Below are 14,893 nucleotides of genomic sequence, written 5' to 3'. Positions count from 1 at the left end.
GTCCCTTCTGCAAACACTGGTTCTACCATGTTCAAAACTGAGAGCAGGGAACCTCAGGGGCCAAACGTGGCCCTCTACAGCTGTCCAACCTGGACCTAGGATGCTCCCCAGGGCACCCCATGCAACAGCCTTGCTTTGCCCCCTTCTGAGTGCTCTTGTCAGCCCCTACCCTCATTTAGGTGATGTGGGGCTGTTTCTGACAGAAGCATTAGAGCAGGTGGTGGGTAACCGCAGGCCCCCTGGATGCGGCCCTCTAGGCCTCCCTATCTGGCCCTTGGCATTCTCCCCAGGCCATGACTCTCATCACCCTTGTTTTGTGATCTCCTCTCATGCTTTTGCCTGCCTGGGATGTGTCTTGAGCTGTGATAGCGGCTGAATTCAGATAATTACGTGCATGTATGTATGTGTATGTGCATGAGACAGACGGACAAAGAGAGAGAGAGTTTTGAGCACCCTGCGCTCCTTCGCTAGGAGAGGAGGGATATAAATGCAATAAATTGTAATAATGACTAGAATGTAGCCCACTGCACAAGAGGCCAAAATCACACCCAGGGCCCCGCACACTTTTTGCCTCTGGCCCCACCACCACCCGCTTGTGGCCCCTGTAAGATTATCTGTGAGAAATGGGTTGCAAAAAGCTTGCTCACTTTGATTTAGAAGGTTGTATTAGAATTGGGAAAGATGGAGGGCACTAGGAGAAGGGGACGACAGAGGACGAGATGGTTGGACAGTGTTCTCGAAGCTACGAACATGAGTTTGACCAAACTGCGGGAGGCAGTGGAAGACAGGAGTGCCTGGCGTGCTATGGTCCATGGGGTCACGAAGAGTCGGACATTAGAATCCCAACCCCAGTCATACCTTGGTTCTCAAATGGAATCCGTTCCAGAAGTCCGTTCGACTTCGAAAACGTTCGAAAACCAAGGCACGGCTTCTGATTGGCTGCAGGGGCTTCCTGCATCCAATTGGAAGCCGTGGGAACCCTGTCGGATGTTCAGGTTCCAAAGAACGTTCAAAAACTGGAAGGGTTTGTGGCATTCAGGAGCCAAAACATTTGAGAACTAAGCTGTTCAAAAACCAAGGTATGACTGTGTGTGAAACGGAAGACGTCAGACCATTTGCCTGTTGAGGCCTGTATTGTCTCCTCTGGCTGGCAGCAACTCTCCAGGGCAGAGAGTGAGTCTTTCTTCTCCCCTCCTATCAGAGACCCTTTTTAACTAAAGGAAATTGACTGTGTCAAATGCTTGGGAGAAGAGAGAGGTTTTAAGGAGGTGCCGGAAGTATCTTAATGTTGGTGCTGGGCAGACCTCACTGGGGAAATCGTTCCACAAATCCAGGGCAGCGGCAGCAACCAAACAGGAGAGGGACACAAAAGGTCTGCTTCACCCAAGGCGATCCCGCCGATTCCTGACCCCGAGTTACAATTGAAAAGTTGTTCTCTCCTCCTTCCAGAGAGCCATGCAGTGTCACCACAGCCAGCTCCTCTGGTTCCGCCGCCTCTACCTGTTCTTCTCGCGCTACGTGGTGATCAACTCACTTCGCAGCCTCTGACAGGGAAGGGCCTTCTTCTCCCAGGATGCTCGGAAGATTGGCAGGAGCGAGGGAGGTCCTCCTTAAAACTCACTTCGCCGAGGAGCAGGGCAGCACCCTCTACCCAATCGGGTGGCACCTGCAAGGTCTCTGCACGAGGTCTTTCCATCCCGCTGGTGCAGTCTGGTTGAGATGAGGGGTGCCCGAGATACCAAGCACTGATCTGTGCCCGTTTCTGTGAGGCTGAGCAAGACGGAACTTTACAACGCGACCTAGATTATCCGAGAGATGGGCACGAAGGAGAGCATTTATCCTGGAACGACTTCATTTTGCAAATGTTTAAAATGTGCTGTCTTTTTTCAAAAGTATCTTTTTTATCATTCCACTTACGTACCACTTCCTGTAAAAAAAAACACCTCGAGGCGATTTAACAATAAATGGACACAGTTGCTGAAAAGGGCAGCCTCCCCCAGGCAAGAAAGTAAAGTCCCAAGCAGTGTGCGTGGAAGACTCAGCCCAGGGGGTCAGCAGACTTTTTCAGCAGGGGGCCGGTCCACTGTCCCTCAGGCCTTGTGGGGGGCCGGACTATATTTTGAAAAAACAAATGAACAAATTCCTATGCCCCACAAATAACCCAGAGATGCATTTTAAATAAAAGGACACATTCTACTCGTGTAAAAACACGCTGATTCCCGGACCACCTGCGGGCTGGATTGAGAAGGCGATTGGGCCGGATCCGGCCCCCAGGGCTTAGTTTGCCTACCCATTACTCAGCCCAAACCTCTCTTTGCCTTGAACTTTGGTGGGTGGTCTTTGGGTCAGTCACCCATCCTCAGCTGGACGTATCTTACAGGCTCACCTTTTGTGTGCTGAACCTCTTGGAGCAAGGATGGGATATGTAGTGCTTTCTAGATGTCGTTGGACTCCCAACTCCCATCATCCCCAACACCTGAGGCTGAACAGCGCTGGAGGCCAAGCAACAGCCCTGTGAAGGTCTGAAGGTTCCCCAAAATGTGTTTATAGAGCCGGGTGTGGTATAGTGGTCGCTAGAGTGGGAGAGACCCGAGTTCAAATCCTACTCAGCTAGGAGGCTTTCCCTCTGCCTGGGTGGCCTCTGGCCATCTGCTGCATCTCTTGGCCCAGTCTACCTCGCAAGGTTGTGGCGATGAGAAAATGTGGAGGAGGACCAGGTATCTCACCTGAGGAAGGGTGGGGTAAGAATGCAAACCGATGTTTAGCCAGTCTGTAAATAAACAGATGAAAATGTGATAAAGCAGACACTATTTTAACTCACTGAGATTGCAGGAGCCACACTGAGGACCTGGCCTTCAAACCCCCCACCCCCCATACACAAATGCCACTACATTATTTGAGAGGCTCCATTATTTACATCGTCACACGCAGCATGCGCCTCAAGCCTCTCGCTGATTTCAGCCTCCACCTTTGCCTTATAGAGTCCCGAGATCCAGGAACTCTCCAGCCCACCCATCTGATCCCTGCGTATTTCCTCCAAGCACACCAAGGAATGTAGGGAGCTTCCCTAGATTTAAGTTTGCATAGCTCAGTATTGTCTACACTGGCCGGCAGCAAATCTGAGATCCCTTCTGTTCCATTGAGCTTCCAGGTCAGAGAGTATGCAGCAGAGAGTGGTTTGTTTTTACAAAAATACAAGCTTTATTTCCCAAAGGTATTTGAAATGGAGATCTCTCTCTCTCTCTCAGCAATCCAGGATGGATGGGCTATTGGGCGGTGGTGTTGAGAATGAGCAGCCTAGGGGGCATCTGCCCTTCCAGAACGGGCGGGCCAGGTCACTCTTTGGACATACTCCTGATGGTGGGGTGGCCCTTCACAGCCTTCTCCCACTCCTTGCCATTGATTGCTTCTATGGTGACGCTGCTGACTGTCCCCTCGTCCAGGCAGTGCGGAGCTATTCCTGAGGGGAGGAAGAGGAGAGAAGCTGAATCAGGCGACGCTCTCTGACTCCTAGGGGTGGTCCTCTGAACTCTTGTGTTTTGGTCCCAACTATGGTGAAGCTGTGGCTCTGCAGATGCTGCTGGGCTCCAACCAGTGCCAGATTTACGTATAAGCTAAACAAGCTACAGTGGTGCCTCGCTAAACGAATTTAATTCGTTCCACAGGTCTTTTCTTATAACGAAAAAATCATCTAGCGAATCCCATAGGAATGCATTGAATTTTTTTTTTTAAAAAAATTGCCCATAGGAACGCATTAATTGAATTTCAATGCATTCCTATGGGAAACCGCGATTCGATAGACGAATTTTTCGTAAAACGCATTCGTCTAGCAAGGCAACCTCCGCTAGAAAAAACCTTTCGTTAAGCGTAAATTTCGTTAAGCAGGGCATTCGTTAAGCGAGGCACCACTGTATGTAGCTTAGGGCCCCACTCTCTTCGGGGCCCCCCCAAAAAAAATTAAAGGAAAAGAAAAGGTTGGACTGGATGGCCCTTGTGGTCTCTTCCAACTCTATGATTCTATGAAAAACCTGGATGTACATTTCCAAAATATAAGATAAAAAACAAAATAAAACCTACATACAGCAACAGTGTTTTGTGTTGTGTAGGCTCCTATTTGTTATGTGCAAATGGCTTTATATACCTATTAGGTCCATAAATTACCATATATATAGCATATAGGTAAAGGTAAAGGGACCCCTGACCATTAGGTCCAGTCGTGACCGACTCTGGGGTTGCGCGCTCATCTCACATTATTGGCCAAGGGAGCCGGCGTATAGCTTCCAGGTCATGTGGCCAGCATGACAAAGCCGCTTCTGGCAAACCAGAGCAGCACATGGAAACGCCGTTTACCTTCCCGCTGTAGCGGTTCCTATTTATCTACTTGCACTTTGACGTGCTTTCGAACTGCTAGGTTGGCAGGAGCTGGGACCAAGCAACGGGAGCTCACCCCGTCACAGGGATTCGAACCGCTGACCTTCTGATCAGCAAGCCCTAGGCTCAGTGGTTTATTCAACACCAAAAAACAGTGGCAATTTGTTGTTGACAAAGGACAGCTGGGCATATAAAGGGCCCCCATTACCTTTAGTAGTTTAGGGCCTTATCAAACCTAAGTATACCTGAAGGAGCGTCTCCACCCCCATTGTTCTGTCCAGTGCCGAGGGCCTTCTGGCGGTTCCCTCGTTGCGAGAAGCCAAGTTGAAGGGAACCAGGCAGAGGGCCTTCTCGGTAGTGGCACCCACCCTGTGGAACACCCTCCCATCAGATGTCAAAGAGAAAAACAGTTACCAGATTTTTAGAAGACATCTGAAGGCAGCCCTGTTTAGGGAGGCTTTTAATGTTTAATAGAATATTTTATTTGATTTCTCTGTTGGAAGCTGTCCAGAGTGGCCGGGGAAACCCAGCCAGATGGGCGGGGTATAAATATTATTATTATTATTATTATTATTATTATTATTATTATTCCTGACTCCGACTCCCATCAGCCCACAAACATCATGGCTAACCAACAGAGATTATGGGAGTTGGAGTCCAACAATTTTTCAAGGGCCACAGGTCCGCCACCTGACAGCAGACTCAATTCTCTAAGCACTGGTTCTTGCATAGTCAAAAGGGCACCATCCGTACGCAGGATGGAGATACTGTCAGGCTTGGGAGAACCTTCCAGTTTTGCAGGAGTACAGAAATATTTTTTAAAAAAGAACTCTCACTGGTTAGAAACACCCCTAAAAGCACCTTATTGAGACTGGGGATCTTCAGCAGCCACAGAACGCTGACTTGTCTGGGAGTGAAGGAGAGCGACTGGAATGGAGTATACAGTACTGGGAAAGGGTAGCTGGAACCCCATGCTGCAATGTAACACGATCAGTAGCATTGGGAGGGGGAAGCTGTGCAGAAAGCAGCAAACCAAGGAAGACCCTCCCCACCCCACCCCACCCTCTTCAAGCCACAGGCCCCCTGTGGACAACTCCCTACCGTAGCCGTCTGGGTTGGAGCGGGGCGTGTAGAAGCTCTGGACGCCGCAGGTCTTGCAGAAGGTGTGCTGGGCGCAGTGGGTGTTGAAGGTGTAAGTGGCGAGGCTGTCGGCGCCCTTGGCGAAAAGGACAACAACAACAGCATGACAGTGTGTATCTATCTGAAGAAGTGTGCATGCACACAAAAGCTCATACCTATGACAAACTTAGTTGGTCTCTAAGGTGCTACTGGAAGGAATTTTTTTTATTTAGCATGACACTAAGCCTTTCTAGACAAGGTGCTTTTCCCTTTTGCGCCAATGAGCGCAGTGCACACCACAGCCAGCTTGTAAGGTAGGCCCCTGTCGGATCCCTGTAATCGGATCCGTCTGTGAGACTGCCCTTGAGACTGGCCAAGGAAGCCACAGCTGGTGCAGAATTCAGCAGCCAGGAAGACCTGTTCCACAGTGGAACGGTCTCCCCCGGGAGGGGCTGGACTCTCCTCCCTTGGAGGTTTTTGAGCAGAGGTTGGGTGGCCCTCTGCCAGGGATGCTTTAGCTGAGAGTCCTGCATTGCAGGGAGTTGGACCCTTCCAACTGTATGTGAAAACGGGGTGCTGGACTAGCCAGGCTCCCTTTGGTCCAGCAGGTCTCTGGAATGCCCAGTGGTGGAGCTTGTTCTGGGGGCGCCTGTTCCGGGGGTGGGGTGCACCTCCCGGAGGAGGGCCATAGCACGTGTTCCGGGGGCGTGGCGTGCCTCCCTGGGGCATGACACACATTCCGGGGGTGGGGTGCGCGTTTTGGGGGTGGGGCGGGCGCCCGTGATGGCGCCCCTTGGAGCCCGCCGCTTGGGGCGGCCCGCCCCTACCGCCCCTATCTTCCTACGCCCCTGGGAATGCCCTCACCCCCCTTCACCCACTGGGTCCCTCTCTGGGGTCATCAGCTGGCACCTCCTCCAGCCTCTTCATCATCCTGCTCTGACCAGCCCCTCCTCTTGACTTTTGCCTTGTTTCCCGTCATTCCATTTCCCTTCAATTAAATTGTTTAAATGTGTGTTTGTTCCCTTGAAAACCCCTTTGAGATTTCTGCAAATGGAAGCAGTACCAGAGATAGCATAAAATAAAATAAAGAATCCCACCATCGCAAGTGGAGGGAGAGAATCTGGCTTTGAGAATAGTCCAGCGGTCCTTCAGATGTTGCTGGGCTGCCAAATCCCATCATTCCACTGGGAGCTGGAGCCTTGGGACACCTGGGGGGCAGCCAGAGGCTCCCCCAGGCCTGGAACAGCAGCTGCTTGCTGCGTTCGTTGCCAAAGGCAAGAGCCGAGCCGTCAACTTTTATCTAGACTGGCAGCCAAGTTTCTGTGCAAGTTGTTTTGCAGCCAGAGAGGTCAAGGGGCAAATCAAAGTCCTGCCTGGGACAAGCAAGGTTATGATCACCATTGCAATTGGGAAAGGAGATTGGCAGAATAAGGAGAAAGGGTGATTCCAGGCCTGGGGATGTTGTGTGGCTGTCGGGCGCACCCTCCCCAACTCGCCTAACCTACCTTCAGCAACTTGAAGTGCGAGGCAGGAACGATGAAATGCTTGTTTTGCTTCTTCACACAGATGCTGCAACTGGAAAAGGCCGGAGAGAAAGATTTAAAAAGTCAGGACTAAGTTACCTGAAAGGCCACCTGCCCCCCACCTGCCCCTGCAAGATCAGACCACGCCCACCCTCTCCTCTGCTGACAGTACAGAAGGTGTCAGCTGACGAGTGGGAGGGCAGAGTTTAATTCTGCATTAGATTTACGTCCCAGTAGGGAACAAGATCACACTGTCCAGGCAGCAGGATTTAATTCCCTCTCATCAGCTGAGCAGGGATTTACAGCCCTTTGCAAAGAGGCCCTTTGAAGTATGTTGTGCACAAAGAGGCTTTTGCAAAGCATTTAAAACAGCTCAAGTGCTCCTATTTGAGCCTCCAGACTGAGGCTTGAACTGGGAGCACAGAGAGACTCACAAAGGGCTTTGCAAGTCTCCCTCCCTCCCTCTTTGTCTCAAATCTTGGGAGGAAACTTGCAAAGCCTTTTCCACGTCTCCCCACACTTCCCACTGAAGCCTCTGAGATTGGGAGTGCATGAGACTGGGACTGTGGGCAAAAGCAACACATTCCAGGAAGAGTTACAGGTAGGTAGCCGTGTTGGTCTGAGTCGAAGCAAAATAAAAAAATTCCTTCAGTAGACCTTTCATTGCCTACAGACAGCCACCCAATCTTAAACAACTCCTCACCCACAATAATACAACCACCAGACTTAACATGGACACTGGTACCAGAGCCTGCAATAAACCCAGATGCCAACTTTGCTGCCACATACACCCGGACAACATCATTACTGGCCCCAACAACATCCAACATACCATCTCAGGACTATTTAATTGCTCATCTTCTAACATTGTGTATGCCATCAAATGCCAACGGTGCCCTTCAGCTCTCTATATTGGACAAACAGGCCAAACCCTACGCCAAAGGATAAATGGACATAAATCTGACATCAGGAACCAGAAGACAGAAAAACCAGTAGGAGAACACTTCAATCTCCCAGGACATTCTATACAAGATCTCAAAGCAGCTGTTTTATTACAGAGAAATTTCAGGAACAGACTGGAAAGGGAAGTTGCTGAATTGGAAATCATTACCAAGCTTAAAACCATGGAAGCACCTGGGATGAATAGAGATATCGGATTCTTATCTCATTATGCATGATCAAGCTTTCTTTAGCACCTCAGCCCAGGACTAATTGCAGCCATCAGCAGCCATTAACACCCATCTACAGGTTTACCACTCCCATCAGCCCATCTCCCATTCCCACCCACCCCCACCACCCTCTGTATATATATAGGGTCTGACACTTCTGTTTCTAGTGTATCTGAAGAAGTGTGCATGCACACGAAAGCTCATACCAAAATATAAACTTAGTTGGTCTTTAAGGTGCTACTGAAGGAATTTTTTTATTCCAGGAAGAGTTCTCCGAAAGAGCAGCTCTTGTGTGACCATGCTCCTATGCCCATGAACGCGCTGTTGTGCTGGTGTGCTTTCTGAACGCTTTCCGTAAACCCCCCTCCAAGTGGAAAGCGTTGGTGGAGATGGATCGTGGATGACACTCACTTGCAGTCAAAGACGTGGAGGTCGGCCGATGCCCAGACCTCAAAGCGTACAGCCCCACAGTGACAGCCCCCTGTGTGCTTCGCCAGCCCTTGGTACTCGCTAGAGGAAGAGAGAGGGGGGGAAAGAAAATAATAATAATAATAATAATAATAATAATAATATATTTATTTTTATATATTTATTGGTTTTATAAAACAAAACATACAACACAAAAAAGCACACAAATTACACAACAAAACAAAATAAAAACACTACAATAAAAAGATAACCTATCTATCTTCTAACATAAATCTTTATCAACTTCTTCCATTCCCTCCAAACTACGTTTCTTTATGTTACTTCCTTAGTACTTTCCAAATCTTGATTCCAATCTTTTTAATAATTATCTAAACCTATTAATACTTATAATGACTTGTACAATAGAATACAATTCTATTCTAGTTAAATCTTAAAATTCAATACAATAATAACACTTAACTAAATCTTAATACATAATAAACTTAACTAACACTCTTCTACAACCTCCTTTTACTAAGTAGTCCTTTGCTAAGAACTACTAATCTTACAATTCTATTCTGAATAAACTTTAATAATATTTTTTTTATTTATACCCTGCCCATCTGGCTGGGTTTCCCCAGCCACTCTGAGCGGCTTCCAACAAAAAATTAAAATACAAAATTAAAATACAAAAAGAACAGAGGTTTGTTATTGCTCCTTCTAGCTCTTTGCCTTGCTGGCCAATTATTTACCATTTCTGGAAGCAATGAAATTGCAGAAGATGAACTTTGTCTCTCTCACTGGGAAAGAGAGCCGGCAGTGGTGTAATGGTTAGAGTGTCCTGCTAGGACCCAGGAAAGACCACAGTTCAAATCCCCACTTGGCTATGAAGCTTACTGGGTGTGACCTTGGGCCAGTCACCTTGCCTCTCAGCCTAACCTACCTCGCAGGGTGATTGTGGGGATTAAAGGAAGAAAAGGAGAACCATGTACGGCACCTTGCAGGGAAAGGTGGGGGAATAAATGCAATCCCTCAATAAACAACCTTTCCAGAGCCACTGCCATCTGGTGAACTCCTTGACGGAACAGGGATTTAAAGTCAAGCCTTCCACATCTATTGACCGATAGCAAACTTGTTAAGAACATAGAAAGCTGCCTTTATACCAACTCAGGCCTGGTCCATCTTTCCCAGAGCTACTAAGAGCTGCCTGGGATTGAATATGGGGCCTTCTGCATGCAAACCTTGTGCTCTGTCACAGAGTTGTGGCCCTTCCCATAAAAGCAAAGTAAGATCCTAGTCCTCATGGTTCCGAATAAAGGGTTGAAGCAGGAACACAAGAAGCCACCTTGGTCTGAGTCAGTCAGGTCCCAGGTTCAATTCCCACAACTGCCAGGCAAAACTGGGAAAAGTCCTGCCTGAAATCCTGGACAGCGCCTGCCAATCAATTTAGAGACAATACTGCCCAATGGGCTGATTCAGCGGAAGTATGACTGGAGAGCTCAGTTTAGCTCCAAGGTTGCAGGTTCAATCCCCATATGGACTCGGTGATTATAGGAAGACAGCTCCTTAAGCTTCCCATTTTATTCAATTGGACTTGCTCCCGGGTAAATGGTGTTAGGACAGCAGCCTTAGATTAGCAGGGAATCCCCACCCCTACATTTAAAAAATAATAATCGTGAAAAATAAAGCACTCTTCTTCCAACTCTACGATTCTATAAGGGCGAGGGGGTTCGATTGGAAGGGTGGGGCATCCACCTTGCATTCCCCCCCCCAAAAGGTTGGGCGCTCCAGCAGGTGCAAAAACAAGGCGCTTCCCCAAAAAGGACGGCGGCGGTGATTGGAGCTTTCAATGCACGGGAGTAAAAGGGGAAAGCAGGTTGCACAGGTGGGCGGGGGCGTGTCCCGGATCGGGCCCCCTCCCCTCCATCCTCTCCTCCTCTCTTACTCACAAGGTGTCCAGCAAAAGCCTGGCCGCCTCCTCGCAGCTCACCCGCTGGCGCTTCTGAAACTGCAGCCAGCGCTCCTTCTGCGCCCCGAGCGCCAGGGCGCACAGCTCGTCCGGGGCGGCGGCGGCGGCGGGGGGCGCCTTGCCCGGCGGAGCCGCCTTGCCTTTGGAGGAGGCGCGATCCCGGGGGGAAGAGGGGATCGGGGCCGGCGGAGGCGGCGCGGGAGCCTTCCTCCCGCCGGACTGGGGGCCTTTCCGCGTCGCGGCAGCTGCCGGGGTCCTCTTCGCCTTCCCCATAGCTCTTTTTTTCCCCACCTCCTCGCCACGCCGCCCCTCTTGCGCTCGCCGCCTCGGCCGCCCGGGGGCGCTCCAGAGCTGTGCCAGCGCCTCTGGTGAGAAGCCACGTGGAGGGAGAAAGGCCAGGAGGAACTGGGGGGGGGGAGTGGGGGCTCCTTCGGGGATGCCTTTTCCAAAATGCAAAGGTTGGGGGGGGGAGCGCAGAAGGCCTTGAGACGCAGGTCGACCTGTAATAATAGCTATACCTTTTGATGTAAGCACCACCTGGCGACGTTTCTTGCACAGGGATTAGAACCTCCAGACAACTTCTTATATGATTTGGTATTATTTTATTACATGTACAGCAGACCCATTATCTTCCTGGCAAATCTATACTCGGATAACGCTGATATTTTTCTGTACTTGGGCTCTGTTCTTTTAACCCATGTGCAACGGCGCTCATTCTATGTGCCTGTTTCGTAGATCTGTTTTTTCGTCTTTTATTTTCATCTGCTCCCTTTTTTAAAATATACATTATAAAATGGAAAATTTAAAATATATTTTAAAAAAATACCCCAAACTGAAAATGTCTGTGCAAGGTTACAGGTGCTACAGGATTCTTAATCGGACTAGTGCTAAGCAAAGGGGGAAAAGGAAGCCAGCTGGCCTTGCTGCTGAAGCCACAGAACCCTGCATTTAGTCTGGGGGGGAGTGTTAGGAGGGGGCTTGTGGATTTTTACCACAAGAGGTGGCTGGTGGTTAATCTGGTTCAAAAAGGGGGCTGGACACCAAGGAGGCGAAAAGATCTGTTGAGGGTTTCTAGCCATGACTCTGAATGCCTGTAGCTAGGAGTGAGGAGAGTTGCTGTTGCACCCAGCTCCTGCTTTTTTTTTATTCCTGTTGGGGAATCTGGTTGGCCACTGTGAAAACTGGGTTCTACCCTAGTGGGCTCCCTTTGGACTGATCCTGCAGCCAAGCTCTTACGTTCTTATGAACCTCCAGGGTCAGAGGCAGTCTATCCCTTAATATCAGCTGCTGGGGAGCAACAAGGGCTGTTGCCTCCATGTCCTGCTTGATGGTTTCCTAGATTCATCCGATTGGAGACCCTTGAGCTGCCGTCCCATTATCTGAATGTCACATATTCAAAGCAACCTTTCCGGTATTCCATTCTGCCCGGTATTCCATTCCATTCCGGTATTCCAGTGTTCTGCCCGGACACTGAGGTCCAGCACCGAGGGCCTTCTGGCGGTTCCCTCGTTGCGAGAAGCCAAGTTGCAGGGAACTAGGCAGAGGGCCTTCTTGGTGGTGGCGCCTACCCTGTGGAACGCCCTCCCAACAGATGTCAAAAAGGAAAACAACTACCAGACTTTTAGAAGACACCTGAAGGCAGCCCTGTTCAGGGAGGCTTTTAATGTTTAATAGATTATTGTGTTTTATTCTTCTGTTGGAAGCCGCCCAGAGTGGCTGGGGAGACCCGGCCAGATGGGCAGGGTATAAATAAATTATTATTATTATTATTATTATTATTATTATTATTATTATTATTATTATTATGCAAAGAGGGGAAATGCCTTGTGCAATCAGACCAGGGTGTTCCATCCTGTTTCCACTTGCTGCTGGACACATTCGTCCTGGAAGCCCACATAAACAGAGTAGGGAGGCCCCAACTCTCCCTCAGTGTTGTTCTCTGGAATCTGGTATACTTTGGCTGGATGCGGAGGTTCCTCTTAGGCTGGTGGCATTTGAGGGATCAGGCAATTGCTGAGGATGAAGACAGAAGGGTCTTGCCTTTGAAGGGGATGCAGATGGGAATCTCAGCCCCGGGTGCAGGGTGAATGTGGCCCTTCAAGTCTCTCCCTCTGGCCCTCAGGACTCTCTCCAGGCCACACCCCTCACAGGCCTGGCTTTGCACCCTCCCTGGCTGGAAATGTATCCTTGATCATGTCTGCCTAACAGAGGATAGGGAAGGAGGCGAGTGTGAAGCAATGAGCTGGTGAGGTAAAATTTACATTGGTTGCTCCGCCCCCTTTGCCTCCTGCGGCCCTGCCCACCATGAGTATGTGGCCCCCGTAAAGTTGCTCACAGAGGTGTGTGGCCCTGGCTGGGCCTTAAAAATGCTCTCTTCCCTTCTTTTAAACTAAGCAGCCCTCAACACTGCAAACCTTCTGCACAGGGGAATTGCTCCAGCCCCCGTAACCATTTTGCTCCATCCATTTCTGCCTCCTGTCCCAACCACCATTGCCACATGGCCCCTGAAAGGTTGCTCGGGAGGAGATGTGGCCCCCGGGCTGCAAAACATGCACACCCCATGCTCCCCGCCCATTATAGGGTCACAAAGAGTCAGTGCGGTATTGGCAAATCAAGTTGGTGGACTAAATTAGCTGGGAAGCCCAGGAATCAAGAAGACAAGAAATTTTAAAAAAGAATGGGAAACGTTTATAATGTACATACAAAATCATCGAAAACAGGTCAAAACATTAGCAGGATTTTAAACACACTTGTAATGTAACAGAACGTATAGATAATTTAGGAAGATGGAAAAATTGGAGTAGGTACTGATATGCAGCTGAAAACAGAATTAAAAGAATCCATGGAAGAGATTGGGGGGGGGGGAGTCAGGGGATTCAGAGTAATATTGCTACAGGTATTTGGATTTTGTACTATTTTATGTTGTATGTTTAGTCTGACCCCCGTGTTTTTCCTCCCTCATGGCTTGAATTTGTGGACTACTCAAAATGAGGCTGCATTTTAAATTTTAATACTGTATTTTGGTCTGTATTTTAATTAATTGCTTTTTATGTTTTATTGTAATTTTATTGGTGTGAGCCGCCCTGAGCCAGGTTTTGACTGGGGAGGGCGGGGTATAAATAAAAATTTATTATTATATTATGTTTTTGAAAATCAAATAAAAATATTATGGGGGGAAAAGAGTCAGTGGTTTGAGTGTCGGGCTAGAACATGGAGGAGATTCGGCTTCAAATCCCCACTCAGCCATGAAGCCCATCAGGGGATCTTAGGCCAGTCCCTATCTCTCAGCCTAACCTACTTTGCGGGGTTGCTGGGAGGATAAAAGGGAAAGGGGGAGGTGCATGTTTGCTGCCTTGAGCTCCATGGAGGAGATGCGGAATATAATTACAATGAATGCAGAAACAAACAAACAAATAAATGAAGCCTCACACCAAGGGCATGCAAAGGTGACTCAGCTGTAAACAGTGCATGTTCCATGCCTCCTTTAAGCAGCTCCTCACCCTTACTGGGTGCCAATTCCGTGTCTCATTTAATGGTGGGGATGATATCACTCCTGATCATGGGAACCGGATGTTGTGAACCCCAAAGCTGAATTGTCAAGTTCCTGGTAAGTCATTTGAAAGGAGCTTTTTGTAGGGCTCCGTCAACCCCTGAACCAATTTTGTGGGGGACAAAGCACAGCGGTGAGAAAGGCAAGTGATGATCATAGAATCATAGAATCATAGAATTGGAAGAGACCACAAGGGCCATCCAGTCCAACCCCCTGCCAAGCAGGAAACACCATCAAAGCATTCCTGACAGATGGCTGTCAAGCCTCAGCTTAAAGACCTCCAAAGAAGGAGACTCCACCACACTCCTTGGCAGCAAATTCCACTGCCGAACAGCTCTTACTGTCAGGAAGTTCTTCCTAATGTTTAGGTGGAATTTTCTTTCTTGTAGTTTGAATCCATTGCTCCGTGTCCGCTTCTCTGGAGCAGCAGAAAACAACCTTTCTCCCTCCTTTATATGACATCCTTTTATATATTTGAACATGGTTATCATATCACCCCTTAACCTTCTCTTCTCCAGGCTAAACATACCCAGCTCCCTAAGCCGTTCCTCATAAGGCATCGTTTCCAGGCCTTTGACCATTTTGGTTGCCCTCTTCTGGACACGTTCCAGCTCATCAGTATCCTTCTTGAACTGTGGTGCCCAGAACTGGACACAATACTCCAGGTGAGGTCTGACCAGAGCAGAATACAGTGGTACTATTACTTCCCTTGATCTAGATGCTATACTCCTATTGATGCAGCCCAGAATTGCATTGGCTTTTTTAGCTGCTGCATCACACTGCT

General features: G+C 48.9%; 2 protein-coding genes across 2 annotated transcripts in view; one reads left to right on the top strand and one right to left on the bottom strand.

The window, feature by feature from the left end:
* Window positions 1-4,091, top strand: part of PIGL (phosphatidylinositol glycan anchor biosynthesis class L) — a 44,386-nt gene extending 40,295 nt beyond the window's left edge. Inside the window, exon 7 of the mRNA XM_060283068.2 lies at window positions 1,450-4,091. Within this exon, the coding sequence (XP_060139051.2) occupies window positions 1,450-1,548 (99 nt within the window). The 3' untranslated portion in view covers window positions 1,549-4,091. The remainder of the gene's footprint in view (window positions 1-1,449) is intronic.
* CENPV (centromere protein V) lies at window positions 3,178-10,888 on the bottom strand. The gene is made up of 5 exons (XM_035139956.3): window positions 10,540-10,888; window positions 8,594-8,692; window positions 6,996-7,065; window positions 5,473-5,587; window positions 3,178-3,460 (listed from the first exon to the last, which is right to left on the bottom strand). Exons 1-5 carry the CDS (start codon window positions 10,830-10,832, stop codon window positions 3,336-3,338), a joined length of 702 nt encoding a protein of 233 aa, XP_034995847.3. The 5' UTR covers window positions 10,833-10,888; the 3' UTR covers window positions 3,178-3,335.
* Window positions 10,889-14,893: the final 4,005 nt, after the last annotated feature.

Source organism: Zootoca vivipara, chromosome 14 (genome assembly GCF_965207765.1).
Source record: "Zootoca vivipara chromosome 14, rZooViv2.hap1.1, whole genome shotgun sequence".
NCBI classification, from domain to species: domain Eukaryota; kingdom Metazoa; phylum Chordata; class Lepidosauria; order Squamata; family Lacertidae; genus Zootoca; species Zootoca vivipara.
Note: the sequence above shows the minus strand (reverse complement) of the source record. Positions and strands in the feature narration are given on the sequence as shown.